At 35.3% G+C, this 15,040-nt stretch overlaps 2 protein-coding genes across 5 annotated transcripts in view; both read left to right on the top strand.

Moving 5' to 3' along the window:
• The window catches only part of LOC138331038 (transcription elongation factor SPT6-like), a 54,485-nt gene extending 45,100 nt beyond the window's left edge, over positions 1-9,385 (top strand). The window contains exons 28-36 of the mRNA XM_069278493.1: positions 241-488; positions 1,479-1,567; positions 2,890-3,005; positions 3,132-3,254; positions 3,592-3,752; positions 4,124-4,314; positions 5,469-5,537; positions 5,934-6,097; positions 6,466-9,385. Coding sequence (XP_069134594.1) covers positions 241-488; positions 1,479-1,567; positions 2,890-3,005; positions 3,132-3,254; positions 3,592-3,752; positions 4,124-4,314; positions 5,469-5,537; positions 5,934-6,097; positions 6,466-6,831 — 1,527 coding nt within the window. The 3' untranslated portion in view covers positions 6,832-9,385. The remainder of the gene's footprint in view (positions 1-240; positions 489-1,478; positions 1,568-2,889; positions 3,006-3,131; positions 3,255-3,591; positions 3,753-4,123; positions 4,315-5,468; positions 5,538-5,933; positions 6,098-6,465) is intronic.
• Positions 1-15,040, top strand: part of LOC138331040 (aspartate--tRNA ligase, mitochondrial-like) — a 669,399-nt gene that overhangs the window by 123,344 nt on the left and 531,015 nt on the right. The gene's annotated exons all lie outside the window — the stretch shown is intronic.

The following is a 15,040-nucleotide window of genomic DNA, read 5'->3' as shown; positions in this document are numbered from 1 at the left end:
GCTAGAGAGCCTGTTATCACAATAAGACAAAAACACACATAAAACATTCAGTGAGATAAAAAAGACTAGAGAGCTTGTTATCACAATAAGACAAAAACACACATAAAACATTCAGTCTACACAGTAGTCTGGTAATTATCTCATACATGATACTTTGTAAGTTATTAATTCATAGGGTATAATGTTAAATGTTTACATATGATAAATTAAATGAATATTGAATTATTTCCTTGAAACCAGGTCTGGAGCCATTTTGATGCAGGTAGTTGTCCGGGGTCAGCTATTGGTGTGAGGACAAGACTAGACAATGGTGTGACCGGTTTTGTACACACCAAAAACATCAGTGACAAAATGGTGAAGAATCCGGAGGATCGGGTCAAGGTCGGAATGACCATCCACTGTAGAATCACAAAGATTGATATCGACCGATTCCAGGTAGATCTGACGTGTAAATCATCAGACCTCATGGACAAGGACGGCCACTGGAAGTAAGTTATGTGTAATCTAAAACATAAATGTCTCTAGTGGGAATACATCAGTCTGCATTCAATAACTTTGGAATTAAGTCTGCATTCAATAACTTTGGAATTAAGTCTGCATTCAATAACTTTGGAATTAAGTCTGCATTCAATGACTACATGCACAAATTAAATGGGGTAGTAGTATGTGGATGGCGATTAGTCAAGTTCGACTTTTTAAGCCCCGCCCCATAAAAAAAAACACTGAAAGTCGGGATCACTGAGATGTGATGCGGTAGTGATGTGACCTCTCACCAGAACAAACATCTCGACATTTTGAAGTTACATTTCAATGAATTTAACATATAACCACTGCATATAAACAGCTTGGAAAGTAACATATCGTGAATGCTTGTTATTTAAAGGAACTAAGCACTGAAAATTCATTAAATTAGAACGCAAGTAGGCATTGTTATTCATTCCCTCCCTCATCATTTTAGATATAAATTCTGTGGGGTTTAAGCACTGAAAATTCATTAAATTAGAACGCAAGTAGGCATTGTTATTCATTCCCTCCCTCATCATTTTAGATATAAATTCTGTGGGGTTGAGTTCAGGTGAATATGGTGGCACTCTCCCGCGATTGCAGGTATTTCAGAATGCCATACTTGTCACAGTAGGCATTTAACGAACTGACATGCAGCTGGAGGAAATGGCCATGTTTATAAAAATTTGTCAACCAATAAAAACACGCGTTGCATTCCCAGAATGAATTAACCGCTTCATTACTCTCACTCGTGTGTATAGATGCACAGGTAACTAGGCCATCCACATAAAGAGGAAGTAATACAGCCGTGCCTTTCGAATTAATCCCGCGCCTACAGTAAAAAAGTTACCACTTTGATAACACTTTAGAACAATCTATGTGCAATGAGATAAGTGAGGAAATAGATAGCTAATGTGAAACTTCACTAAAGTTATCATCATAATCATCGTCATTAATGTAATTAATGTTTGTAGGCCGCCCAAAGATCTTTACTACGACCAGGAAATGGAGAAGGATAGTGCAGACAAGGAGGAGGAGAAACGCAAACAACAAGCCAGACAGAGTTAGTAATAGAACATACAGATTTATATATTTATACAACAAGCCAGACAGAGTTAGTAATAGAACATACAGATTTATATATTTATACAACAAGCCAGACAGAGTTAGTAATAGAACATACAGATTTATATATTTATACAACAAGCCAGACAGAGTTAGTAATAGAACATACAGATTTATATATTTATACAACAAGCCAGACAGAGTTAGTAATAGAACATACAGATTTATGTATTTATACAACAAGCCAGACAGAGTTAGTAATAGAACATACAGATTTATATATTTATACAACAAGCCAGACAGAGTTAGTAATAGAACATACAGATTTATATATTTATACAACAAGCCAGACAGAGTTAGTAATAGAACATACAGATTTATATATTTATACAACAAGCCAGACAGAGTTAGTAATAGAACATACAGATTTATATATTTATACAACAAGCCAGACAGAGTTAGTAATAGAACATACAGATTTATATATATTTTATAAAACAACAGATTTATATATTTATACAACAAGCCAGATAGAGTTAGTAATAGAACATACAGATTTATATATTTATACAACAAGCCAGACAGAGTTAGTAATAGAACATACAGATTTATATATTTATACAACAAGCCAGACAGAGTTAGTAATAGAACATACAGATTTATATATTTATACAACAAGCCAGATAGAGTTAGTAATAGAACATACAGATTTATATATTTATACAACAAGCCAGACAGAGTTAGTAATAGAACATACAGATTTATGTATTTATACAACAAGCCAGACAGAGTTAGTAATAGAACATACAGATTTATATATTTATACAACAAGCCAGACAGAGTTAGTAATAGAACATACAGATTTATGTATTTATACAACAAGCCAGACAGAGTTAGTAATAGAACATACAGATTTATATATTTAAACAACAAGCAAGACAGTTAGTAATAACATTCACATTTATATAAATATACAATAAGCCAGACAGAGTTTTTCTACTGATACATTGAAATTTGTCTAAACCGGATGTTACTGGGACCATCATATTTGGATGTTGTAGACAGGTTCTAGATTATACAGGTTTAATTACTATAAATTAAGAAGTAAAATGCCACATACCTGTGATTGTGCCAGTATAGAGAGGGATCCAGATTAGACAAGTCCTGCTGTGTATTAGTCGGGTCAGTGTTATAGGTTTTTCAGGAGATATTGGATTATGTTGGTGTTCTTGGAGAACACGCCAGGGATAGCTACCGGTAGACATGAGCTGCTTGTTACACTAAATTATAGGCTTTAAACAACTGTTGTTTTTGTTTCAGCATATACAAAGAGAGTAATAGCTCATCCGTCGTTCCATAACATTGGCTATAAGGAATGTGAAAAACTTCTTAGTGAACTGGATCAAGGGGAGGCAATCATTAGACCAAGCAGCAAGGTAGTTATCTCCCTTCAATTGTCACAGTTTTGAAAGTTGGACATGGTTAAATTCTATGTAAAAAAGTTTGATCTTCAGTAAACTTATGTTATGTGTATTAAAATTACCTTTGTTTATGTTGATCAGGGTTCTGACCACTTGACCGTTACATGGAAGGTTGGGGATGGAGCCATGCAGCACATCGACGTCAAGGAAAGGGGCAAGGAGAATGCATTCAGTCTGGGAACGACATTGGTCATTGGCACAGAGGTAAGCTGGAGTAGCTGATGAAAACCTTATTGTGATTTGAGGTGGAGGGCTAGTGGTACCATACTGACTCGGTCACTGTGGCCCTAGATTTAATGTAAATGCCATGGGCTAGCAGTTAGTAACTTTGATCAAATCTCCAAAAATGTAGGGGAATGTGATGCCTTCAAATACAAACAATACATGAAAGTCTACAACCCGATTGGTAGAGAATGGGTTTGGTGCCATTTCTATTAGCATTACTAGTCATAATCTTGTAGAAAAAAATTGCTTCTTTCAAGCCACACATGCCATTATGTGAAGGGTAATTATTGTGATTTTGTTTCTGATGTTTACCCAGGAGTTTGAGGATCTAGATGAAATATTAGCTCGCCATGTACAGCCCATGGCAGCTCTTGCCAGAGATATCATCAACTTTAAATACTATAAGGAGTTTGAAAGTGGGAAACGTGAAGTCATCGATAAAATCCTGTTGGAGGAAAAAAAGAAGGGTCCTTCAAGGTGAACTCTAGGTTTTAGCTGTGATGTACATTCACTTGTAGAAAGGATATTTTATTTTTAGTGTTCATTCCATTGCCAATAGATCATGAATTTGTTATTTTAATTTTTCTAAACACTTAAATCCAGGCCAACACTTATATATAATCACATATTTGACTTTTCGATCAGACATCATTTAGTGAAAATGTAAACAGTTGGACTATGATTGGATTAACTTTTGCTATAAATTAACAGTTCTTGAGTCATTCATAGATTTCTATAGACCACTTTCCTTGGTTTTAAGGATTCTGCATTACCCAAGTTTTTGACATTTTGTCTTGGTTGTAGGATTCCGTATTACCTGAGTTTTTGACATTTTGTCTTGGTTGTAGGATTCCGTATTACCTGAGTTTATCTAAGCAGTATCCTGGCAAGTTTTTGATCTCCTACATGCCAAGGACAAAGGCTCGACATGAGTTTATTACACTGCTGCCCGACGGTCTACGGTACCGACAACAGAACTTTCATTCTCTCAATTCATTGATACGTTGGTTTAAGGAACATTTCCGAGACCCCATACCAGGTAGGCTGATATACATAAAAGGTGGACAAACTACTGTAAACCTACTTTTTTCGCGAATTTGAAAATTAAATACAAATATATCAATATAAGCGAGGTTCATGTGCATTCGCAGAGATAAATATTCGCAAATTTAATGTGATCGTGAAATTCGTGAAAGTAAATCAAACCCGCAAAACAGTTGGTTTACAGTGTATTAGAATACAACATGATTGTACATGTACAGGCTTTATATCAAGGTCAAAGTCAAATGTATAATAGTCCTTGTGCTACCAATGTCTGCTTCATCATGACAGGCTTTATATCAAGGTCAAAGTCAAATGTATAATAGTCCTTGTGCTACCAATGTCTGCTTCCTCATGACCTGCTTTATAAGCTGACTGAGACATTTATATCAAGGTCAAAGTCAAATGTATAATAGTCCTTGTGCTACCAATGTCTGCTTCCTCATGACCTGCTTTATAAGCTGACTGAGACATTTATATCAAGGTCAAAGTCAAATGTATAATAGTCCTTGTGCTACCAATGTCTGCTTCCTCATGACCTGCTTTATAAGCTGACTGAGACATTTATATCAAGGTCAAAGTCAAATGTATAATAGTCCTTGTGCTACCAATGTCTGCTTCCTCATGACCTGCTTTATAAGCTGACTGAGACATTTATATCAAGGTCAAAGTCAAATGTATAATAGTCCTTGTGCTACCAATGTCTGCTTCCTCATGACCTGCTTTATAAGCTGACTGAGACATTTATATCAAGGTCAAAGTCAAATGTATAATAGTCCTTGTGCTACCAATGTCTGCTTCCTTCATGACCTGCTTTATAAGCTGACTGAGACATTTATATCAAGGTCAAAGTCAAATGTATAATAGTCCTTGTGCTACCAATGTCTGCTTCCTCATGACCTGCTTTATAAGCTGACTGAGACATTTATATCAAGGTCAAAGTCAAATGTATAATAGTCCTTGTGCTACCAATGTCTGCTTCCTCATGACCTGCTTTATAAGCTGACTGAGACATTTATGATATATCAGCATTGCTGGTTTGTTGTAAACCAGTTGAATCTTACTAATTGTTAAAAAGTTTGAGATTTTAAGACATTTTCATTCCTTTGTGTACAATGCTGTACTATAGTAAAATTGTCTTGTATCCCCTAGGTACACCTGCCAGTGCTCGCACCCCTATGGTGTCGTCGAACTACGCCACTCCAAGTATCAATTTACAAGGTGAGTATGTCTCAACATCTACAATTATCAATCATTATTTCACAGAATTCCTCCTTTTTGTACACTCCAAACTATTTTGATTACTCTGGCAAGAGTTGTTCATTTACGAAATAAAAAAGAAAGTTACAATACAAAGCATCTTCATTTTACTTTGACAAATACATTGACAATACCTCTCTATATCTACTACATTTTCAGACAGAGCTGTACAAGTTTTTGCTCACAAAATGTCTCTGTACTACAATGTAATTATGAGTTATGTTTGGGAGTAGATAAACTTTTTTTTTCAGTGTTCATTATTGCCAATTATCACAATTAGGTGTGATCAGATACAGCTATATTATATGTAAGAACAGGATCTTTTCCACTATATTATAGTTGTGTTTGGTGTTTTAGGTGTTGATGCTGCTACCATTCAGAGAGCAGCAGCTGGGTTGCCAAGCAACATATACAATACTCTGGCCCAGGTGGCAGGGGCAGCTACTCCGCGTGTCCCTAGAACTACGCCTGGTGCTACACCTCAGTTCAGCTCCGCCCTTCATGGGTCAGGCTTCAATATAGTAAGTATAAACTTTGAGTTTTCTTTATAGACTTGTCGTTACTGAACATTTATTAGTGTATTGCACAAATTCTGTTGTTTTTTTCACCATGATTTCATAGCAACCATGAAAGTGACACAAATTTCTAAACAACAAAAGTTTGATGTTATACAGTAAATGTATCCAACCATTATATGTACCTTGTTAAGTTTGACATTGACTCATTCACCCCTGAAAACACATTTAGACTCTTCTAAATCAAAGACTACACCAGTCCTTTATGAAATTCCAGGGATGAATGAGTTACCAAAATTTTGACTTTAAAGAATTTTGCTATCTTTATACTTGTATAATGTATGACGTAACCATGATTAAACCTTTCGTTACAGCCTCTTGGTACTACACCTCTAATGACCCCCATGATGACCCCACAACATCATATCAATACGCCACAAGTGTTGACCACACCTTCATACCAGCCGACACCTCGTGCTGCGGCCACTCCTGTTTGGCCCGGTGCCACCCCTCGGGCTACTCCACGTAGTATTGGTACGCCATCACATCCTTCACAACAAAGGCCTCCACCTAGCAACGCTCAAGAGTGGGCCAAACCAGGCACAGACTGGGCCAAGGCTGCTGCCATGTGGGCTAAGGGCCGACAGAAGCCTGGTACTCCTCGCTCGGGGCAAAGTCCTGCAGTGAGAGCAAGCCCAATGGAACAAGGCGACTCTACACCGCTTATTGACGAACGGTGAGGATCCGACAACTGATGTCAGTCGAGTGGTATAGACTTCTGACTATGTTGTGTTGGTGCCATTCCTGATCACACCCTGACTGTTACGGTGCTGGAAACGTCTGTGCTTTTACAGTACCATTATATGGCCTTAAAATTGGTGCACACAGAAACTGTAAATCTGTACTTTAGTGAATAGTCAGGTGTAACCAAATAGAAGGATTTGAAGTGATTGGCAAAACTGGAACAGGACCAGTAAACTTGTGTTCAGTCCTAGTTGATGTCTCAGTCTTGGCTGCATTCTGACGTTCAGTAGATAAAATTGAGGCAAAATTAGCGATGCCTGGTTTAGCTTCAGTTATGGAACCTTACTTTAACAATTGTTCATTTTATCTGAAGTCATTGGAGTCATCGTTATTGATTGGTCTCTATGATGTATGAAAGCAACATCTCACATCTGTTATGTGGAAGTGTATGAAAGCAACATCTCACATCTGTTATGTGGAAGTGTATGAAAGCAACATCTCACATCTGTTATGTGGAAGTGAGAAGAGAAAACAAAAAAAAAGAAAGAAAAAACTCATTACTTCTAATTCAGGTAAAATGATTTTTTCAGAAAGATAGCAACTTTTTAATGAACAAGAGTACAGTTTTGAATACATTGATCATGGCAAATATTATCTCAATGGAACAGTACAAGAGAGAATAATTTGTTTGTGTGCATAAGTTTTTTTATAACTGTAGATTTAACAGTATTTGTATGGATATTATATTACAGTATTGTATAGTATTTGTGGATAGTAACATGTTCAAAATATTAATGGCTCTATAAATTATTTTGTGTTTGTCACTTTTCGCCGAGTTGTTTAAACTCTTCTGTGAATATTCTAGTTCTAATGTATCCATGTTCTATAGCAATGGATTATAACAGGGGAGATAATCAGAATTATTTTGTTGGTTTGTCGACAGTCTGCTTCAATTTCATACAAAGCTGTGCTTTTGTAGTTGATTTTGGTATCCAATGTAACATGATGTTGTTATCTAGGTAGCCACCAGCTACTACAAGGAATGTTTAAGTGACTAAGATTGTATCACCAATCCTATATTCAAATGGTGCAAGGATCACTACAAACTTGCCTAGATTGGTCAATATGTATCAGGTACCATAACCGATACAGGTGTTACATACATGGTCTTCTTGTTAGTTCTATCTCAATGTTACAATGATAATGTGCACTATGCAGTTATTGTACAGAGTTGTATGTAGTCAATATGTAAGGATGAATGGCTTGGTATACAGGTTCTTAGATTTGTCCAATAGTGAGATGTGAAAGTATTGAATGCAAGTGAATGTATCAATTTTGAATGATCATGGTCTTTCGATGAGAAGATTTCAGAGAGAAACTTTCTAATTTATTTTCCTGATGATACAACACCGTTTATCCATTTACGACTTAATATGGGCGTTATATTACAGGTACAAATTATGTGGCTTGTGAATAATCTATTTCTTTATTGGGCTTATTCGTATTCCTTTTTTCCAGATCCCTTTTCATAAATTTTATTACCAATATCCTGCTTCATGGTTGACTGTAAAATGGTGCAATTAAATCGACAAGAAATTAAAGTGATAGCTTCTTGGTACTTTTCTGAAATGTCTTTATATAACTGAGTTGGGGTCTTTAGCTGGATCACTGTCATCTACATTTTGACCTTTGATATACTTGAAAGCTTGAGATTTTAAAAATCAATTAAGTAGGTTTCACTCAATGTCTTGATCACAAATTTCACATCCTATCCCAAAAAGTTTTGATGGTTTGGTTGATGACTTAAACAGGTTTGCAACGAACGTGTTTTGCAATATATGATGTCTTTATTCAATATTGCATTTTGATTACTTTCTAGACATATTTCACATGAAAAGCCACGTAAGTTTGCCTATCATTAGAATGGGAGTACCAGTATCACTGGTTTGCCTACCGTTAGAATGGAAGTACCAGTGACACTGGTTTGCCTACCGTTAGAATGGGAGTACCAGTGTCACTGGTTTGCCTACTGTAAGAATAGGAGTACCAGTAGCACTGGTTTGCCTACCGTTAGAATAGGAGTACCAGTATCACTGGTTTGCCTACTGTTAGAATAGGAGTACCATTAGCACTGGTTTGCCTACCGTTAGAATAGGAGTACCAGTATCACTGGTTTGCCTACTGTTAGAATAGGAGTACCATTAGCACTGGTTTGCCTACCGTTAGAATGGGAGTACCAGTATCACTGGTTTGCCTACCGTTAGAATGGGAGTACCAGTATCACTGGTTTGCCTACTGCTAGAATAGGAGTACCAGTATCACTGGTTTGCCTACTGTTAGGATGGGAGTACCAGTATCACTCATTTGCCATTATGTTGATAACATTGGAATGGTCACTACATAAAATCCATGACAAGATCGCCGCAGGATTTTAAATTTTGGTTTCTTGTGATGGTAGTGAAACTAAACATATTTTTGTATAAACATTTTTTTATGTAATGTCAAAGAAGTATGAACGGAAGTAACAAATAAAATGTTAAAAACAATAAAGGGTTTTGTCATCAATTATGAAATTAATAATATGAAAGGTTACCAGCAACTTTTCTTCAGTATGATATTGGAGATTTCAGAAATTATCCTGTGTGCAAATCCACCGCTCTACCAATTCAGCCGCTGACAAAGGTCATAGGTCATTGGTTTTGGCTTTCTTCCAACAACAAAACATTGATGATTAAGATGACCATGGCCCAGTTTCACGAAAATTTAAGGAATCCCTCAACTTAAAATTCCCCGTAGGAAAGCATTACTGAAGTTAAGGAAACAATCTAAGTTAAGGAGCCTTCCTTAAAATCTGAAAAGCTTTCCTATGGAGAATTTTAAAGGTGATAAAAACCATGTATCAGTATTACCATTTTTGAATGATTTTAGCTTCATTAAGTCGTAATAATAACTTCTGTGTAATGATATATGTTTTAAAGTTGTAAAACCAGTTAAAAAACGGCATAATTATAGAGGTGTTTGTAAACGGCAGAGAAAAACTCGCACGAGTTATCGTTCTTGAACCGGAAGAGTTGTGACGTCACACCGGCCCACCGGAAATAAAGGCCTCCATGCATGAAACCTGTTATTGAGACCGTGAGGATAGCGATTCAACTCTCCTTAACTGGATTTTCTTAACTGTATATGTTTACAAGTGAACGTTAATATCATGATGGAATTTAGGATCGCTGTTTCTGAATATGGAAGCGAGTGACAATCACTAGCAACGGAATGACAGTGTACGAGACATGAACAAGCCTAACTTGACAGTCAGAGGATCGTTTTTGGCGAGGGTCACCTCGCCATTGTGATCGTGGTTGCAAAATTCTCTTACAGTCAATTTCCTCAATATGATTGGCTAAGAACTTGCTTGCAGATACTAGCGCTCCTAGCGGCAGTGTATTCAACAACTTTGATTTTACCGGGAATTTTAAATAGCAAATTTTGAATATGAAAGATACTGAAATAAGCGTATCTGTAATGTTGAAATAGGAATAGTAGATTACTGCTTTCATATCCTTACCATATACATCATCCAAATGATCTTAGGTTGGAAAATTTTCACTTGAATTGTGTACAATGTATCTAGACTTTTCGTCCCGAAAATGTTGTTTTCAATACATGAAGACGTTTCGTCCCGAAAATGCTTCGCTTTGCCCCACGCGTTTAGTCCCTACTAGTGACAATTATCCCGCATATATTTCACCTCAAACATTAAAATTGTTACAATAATGATTTTTGCACTTTGAATCATATTAGTTCGGGAGCAATTATATTTCAGGACGATATTGAGATTTGTTTATCACGGCTGCGTTATGCCACATGTACGTGTAAATCCACAATGGAAGAAAGACAACTCTAACAAAATTTTGGACAAACTTGGACTACTGATAAAGTAGCACGTGACAGACGGTGAACATTTTGTAAATGTCCAAGGTGGCGTAATCTTAAAACTAACGGCAGTTAATAAGGTATGAATATTTACCACATCCATTATTATCGATAATTTTATAAGCACATGTATAAATATCAGAATATATCTATATTAAAGCACGTTCAGAGATTACCACTAAACCATACTTTTAAAACATTTTAGTTATTTTCACCACAGGAGCTTGACGTTCTGATCATATACATACAGCATATTCATTAAACTAGGTAATACTAAGTATAAATTTTTGGCCAAATGACATAAATCATATATGGAATGTTCATATAACTCGAAGTGATATTTTTTGGACTTCTAGATCAACGAAAATGCCGATTTCTTCTTCATAATTCTTCCGTAAAACGGCACTTAAAAAGCTGTTTCAATCTGTAACAAATGTAGAGAAAACTGTTAATTGTTTAGCAATTATCCTGAGTTATATTTTACCAACAAGCATCAGAGATTAGCAATTAAAACTTACATAAACATATTCCCAACTCTCACTTGCATTGTGTGATCACTCGAGCGGAACTAATCTCTACCACCTGGCACAGTCTTACAAATGCAATCGCACAAAAGCCTACATGATCACTTTTTTTAGTTCGATTACATCATGTTAGTTTTTTTTAAATTTTTACTCAACAAAATAGACTTTACGCTTTTCATGATCAGCACCATTATTTTCTGTATAACTTATTAATTTACCACTGTACCCATGCATACGTGTGTATTTATACTTCTTTGTGCACATTTTATAACAACTGCTATAGACTGTATATTACAATCAATTTATGAAGGACAAAACTCTTACATGTAAGAACAGGAGGACTGAAGAACTGCGGGAATTAATTTCAATAATATTTCCTCTATGCTGGTATTGCTATTTATGATTAAAATGTTTAATTATATGATATTAGCCTTTTCAGTAATTACTCTGTTAATACATTTATTGTTTCCATATGTTTTACAGAATGTCAGCATGCATGTATCATTTCAACAGTCTAGGAGAAGAATTGTGTGAACAAAAAGAAGTATTTTTCAACTGTGGAAGCTTAATATTGTAATCATTTTCAATCCGAAAATAATTACTATCATCATCTTCAAATTCCTTATTGTGAATTTAACTGTAATATGATTTAAGCATATACCTGATATTTGTTTATATTCTATGACATGTACATGCTTGAAATGAAATGAAATGAATAAATAAAAGATTATTTAAATTTAAAACACAATATGACATTAGCTGTTTATATTTTTTGTCAAAAACATATTAAGCTCATCGTTCATAACACACTAATCATCACCTCCGAGACAATTTAATGAAAATCAATTTAACATTATTTGTATAACACAGGTCGTCTTATGTTTTCCCCGCCTTGACTATCAATGTTCCCTGATCACTCTGAAAGTATTGATTTTACCTTTTTTTCGGTCACCACATGAACTGCCTTTAAATCAATCACACCAATGAGACATACATTTACTGTATTCATTATAACACTGTAAGGCAATTCTGCAAGATCAGCGAACATTGTTGATTTACCTTGAATACATTGTATCTACATGCACAGTATGGTACCATATGTAACAGGAGAGGAGAAAATGTAGCGGCAAGACCGGGATTCGATCCCGGGACTCTCCGAACACTAGCTGAGTGCTCTACCGACTGAACTACCTGGTCATCGATAATCGACCCAGTCCAGTCCCGCTACACTCCTCCCTCCTTTTTTGAATACATACGAGACCCTTTCAAACACCACAACCGTTGGTTATTTAGTTGGGTGCCAATTCTGTAACAGGAGAGAAGAAAATATAGCTCTTCCGACTGAGCTTCCTGATCACTGATAATCAACCCAGTCTGATCCCGCTACAAATATTTATCTGGTTATTTTATCGCCCTTCCTATTTTCATTTTACCTTTATGACTTAGAATCTTACCTGGCGGAAAAGAATATTTTGTCTTACAAATCTTGACAAATTATGCACACTGTGATTGTTGCAAGCTAAACTACGTATCCGCTAGCTGATTGCTGTTGATTGTTAATGATCTCAAACACACTAATTACTTATTGTGCCAATTTAAGTAAATATATTCTACTTTTTTCAAATATTCCTGATTACTATTCATTATGTAATATCTCAAAACATTGACATGTGCACGGAGTACGGCGGACCAGACCGCCGATGTTTTGGACATCTGCTAGATATTTCAGTTTCAGGTTACGGTGGCCAATAAAAGAAAACAAACACAATGCGGTTTTCATATGTTATTTCTTCTAAATACAATACTTTTTGTGCAAGTTGTCAAGCATTTATGGGGAATATTTTGCATTGAAATTGTCACCTTCATACATCGGTTTTGGGACTCCCTGGACATTGTTTTCCCCATTTTGTTGTTCAATATACTGATAGTAGATTTTTTAAGCATTTTCAGCCCTAAAAATTACCTGCGCAAAATTATACCAGTTTTTACGGTATATGATATTGGAATGTATCCCAAACTTTTTATCATATTATTTGCCAATAACACTGTTATGATATCAGAAATATCTGATGGTCTACAACAAGTGTTACATGAATTTTAACAATATTGCATAACATGGAAATTAGAACTTAATATCAGAAAGATAAAAGGTACAACAACACCAGTTGATGTTATGAAATACAGAATTAGATTTATAAGAATTGTTTACATATCAAGGTACAGAAAATAATGTTAATGGTAGCGTTTTTAAAGAAAGGGAAAAAACCTGCTGAACAAACAATTAAATCGGTGTTTGCTGTTTATAAGAAATAAAGGAATGTATCTCTTCCTGTTCATCTTAAACTGAAAATATTTGATTCACTTGTAATGACAGTTTTATTATACTCATCAGAGGTATGGGGATTTGAAAATAAAAAATGTTGTAGAAAAATTCATTTGTAATTTTGTAAAACGATCCTGAAGTTAAGAAAGTGTACAAACAATTTCATGGTCTATGGTGAGCTTACAAGTTATCCGGTTTGAATTGAAGTTCGGATACAATGTATATCAATCAACTTGCTGGTTTACAAAAGAATAATTACAAAACTTGTTAAAAATATACCAATTGACCAATTTATTAAAAAATCACATGGTGATATTGATGAGTCTTCGAGAGGACAGACATATTCTATATTTAAGACATTTTGGCATAGAAAAGTATGCCCCTTGTCTTTCTCTGCTGCAAAACAATACTTGTTAACTGATACTGTAGTCCCAGGAACTTGATGACAATAGTCATTAAGAATGGATATTTTCATTAACATCAAATTAACAAGGAAAATGCTAAAGGCGTTATAAAATCATTTGACATATAACATCATAGGAAATATTAGAATGGGCTTCCAAGATTTTAGTATGGGTCTCTTATTTTACACCTTGGTGTCCAAGGAATCCTCAAAAGTCCAAACTGGAAGGAACACCAGCCAAATTTATTTCTTATTGTACAAAACTACAGTAGTATTGACCTTAGAAATATATTCCTCCTAATATCGAGACCGAGCCATTTAGTACTTTCAGTACTTTGATTATATATTGGGTTCCAAACACAGCTCGAATATTCCACATGAGGCCTAATGAGTGATTTGTACAGGATTGTGAACATGTCCTTATCTAAATAGTCAAAACTTCTTCGGATGATACCAATCAATCTATTAGCTTTGGATATACTCTCAGATATATGCTTGTTAAATTTAAGGTCCTTATCAAAAATAACTCCTAGGTCTTTTTCTTCCTTTGTTTGTTTGATTTCAGTTATTTGTTCATCTCCATCAGTCATATTGTAACTTTGTTGCGTATTGTTGTAGCCAAAATGGATAGATTTACATTTTTCCGTGTTAAAGTTGATTTGCCAAGTTTCTGACCACAATGTTAGTCTATCTAAATCCGTTTGAATATCTCTTTGCCCATCCAGGTTAGCTGGTCCAATTAGCTTGGCATCATCTGCAAATAATTTAACAATCGAATTAACTTGTTCAGGTAAGTCATTGATGAAGATAAGGAATATAACAGGTCCTAAAACACTCCCTTGAGGAATACCACTTTTTACTTCCTTCCAGCCTGAATAATTTCCATGCACAGTTACTCTTTGTTTTCTTCCTATTAGAAAATGACTAATCCATTTGAGTACCTTTCCTTTTATTCCGTAGCTTTCTAATTTCGACAACAATCTTTGATGAGGTACTGTATCAAATGCTTTTCTAAAATCGAGGTA

The sequence above is a fragment of the Argopecten irradians genome, chromosome 9, assembly GCF_041381155.1.
Source record: "Argopecten irradians isolate NY chromosome 9, Ai_NY, whole genome shotgun sequence".
Classification (NCBI taxonomy): domain Eukaryota; kingdom Metazoa; phylum Mollusca; class Bivalvia; order Pectinida; family Pectinidae; genus Argopecten; species Argopecten irradians.
This window is presented reverse-complemented; position numbering and strand designations above follow the sequence as displayed.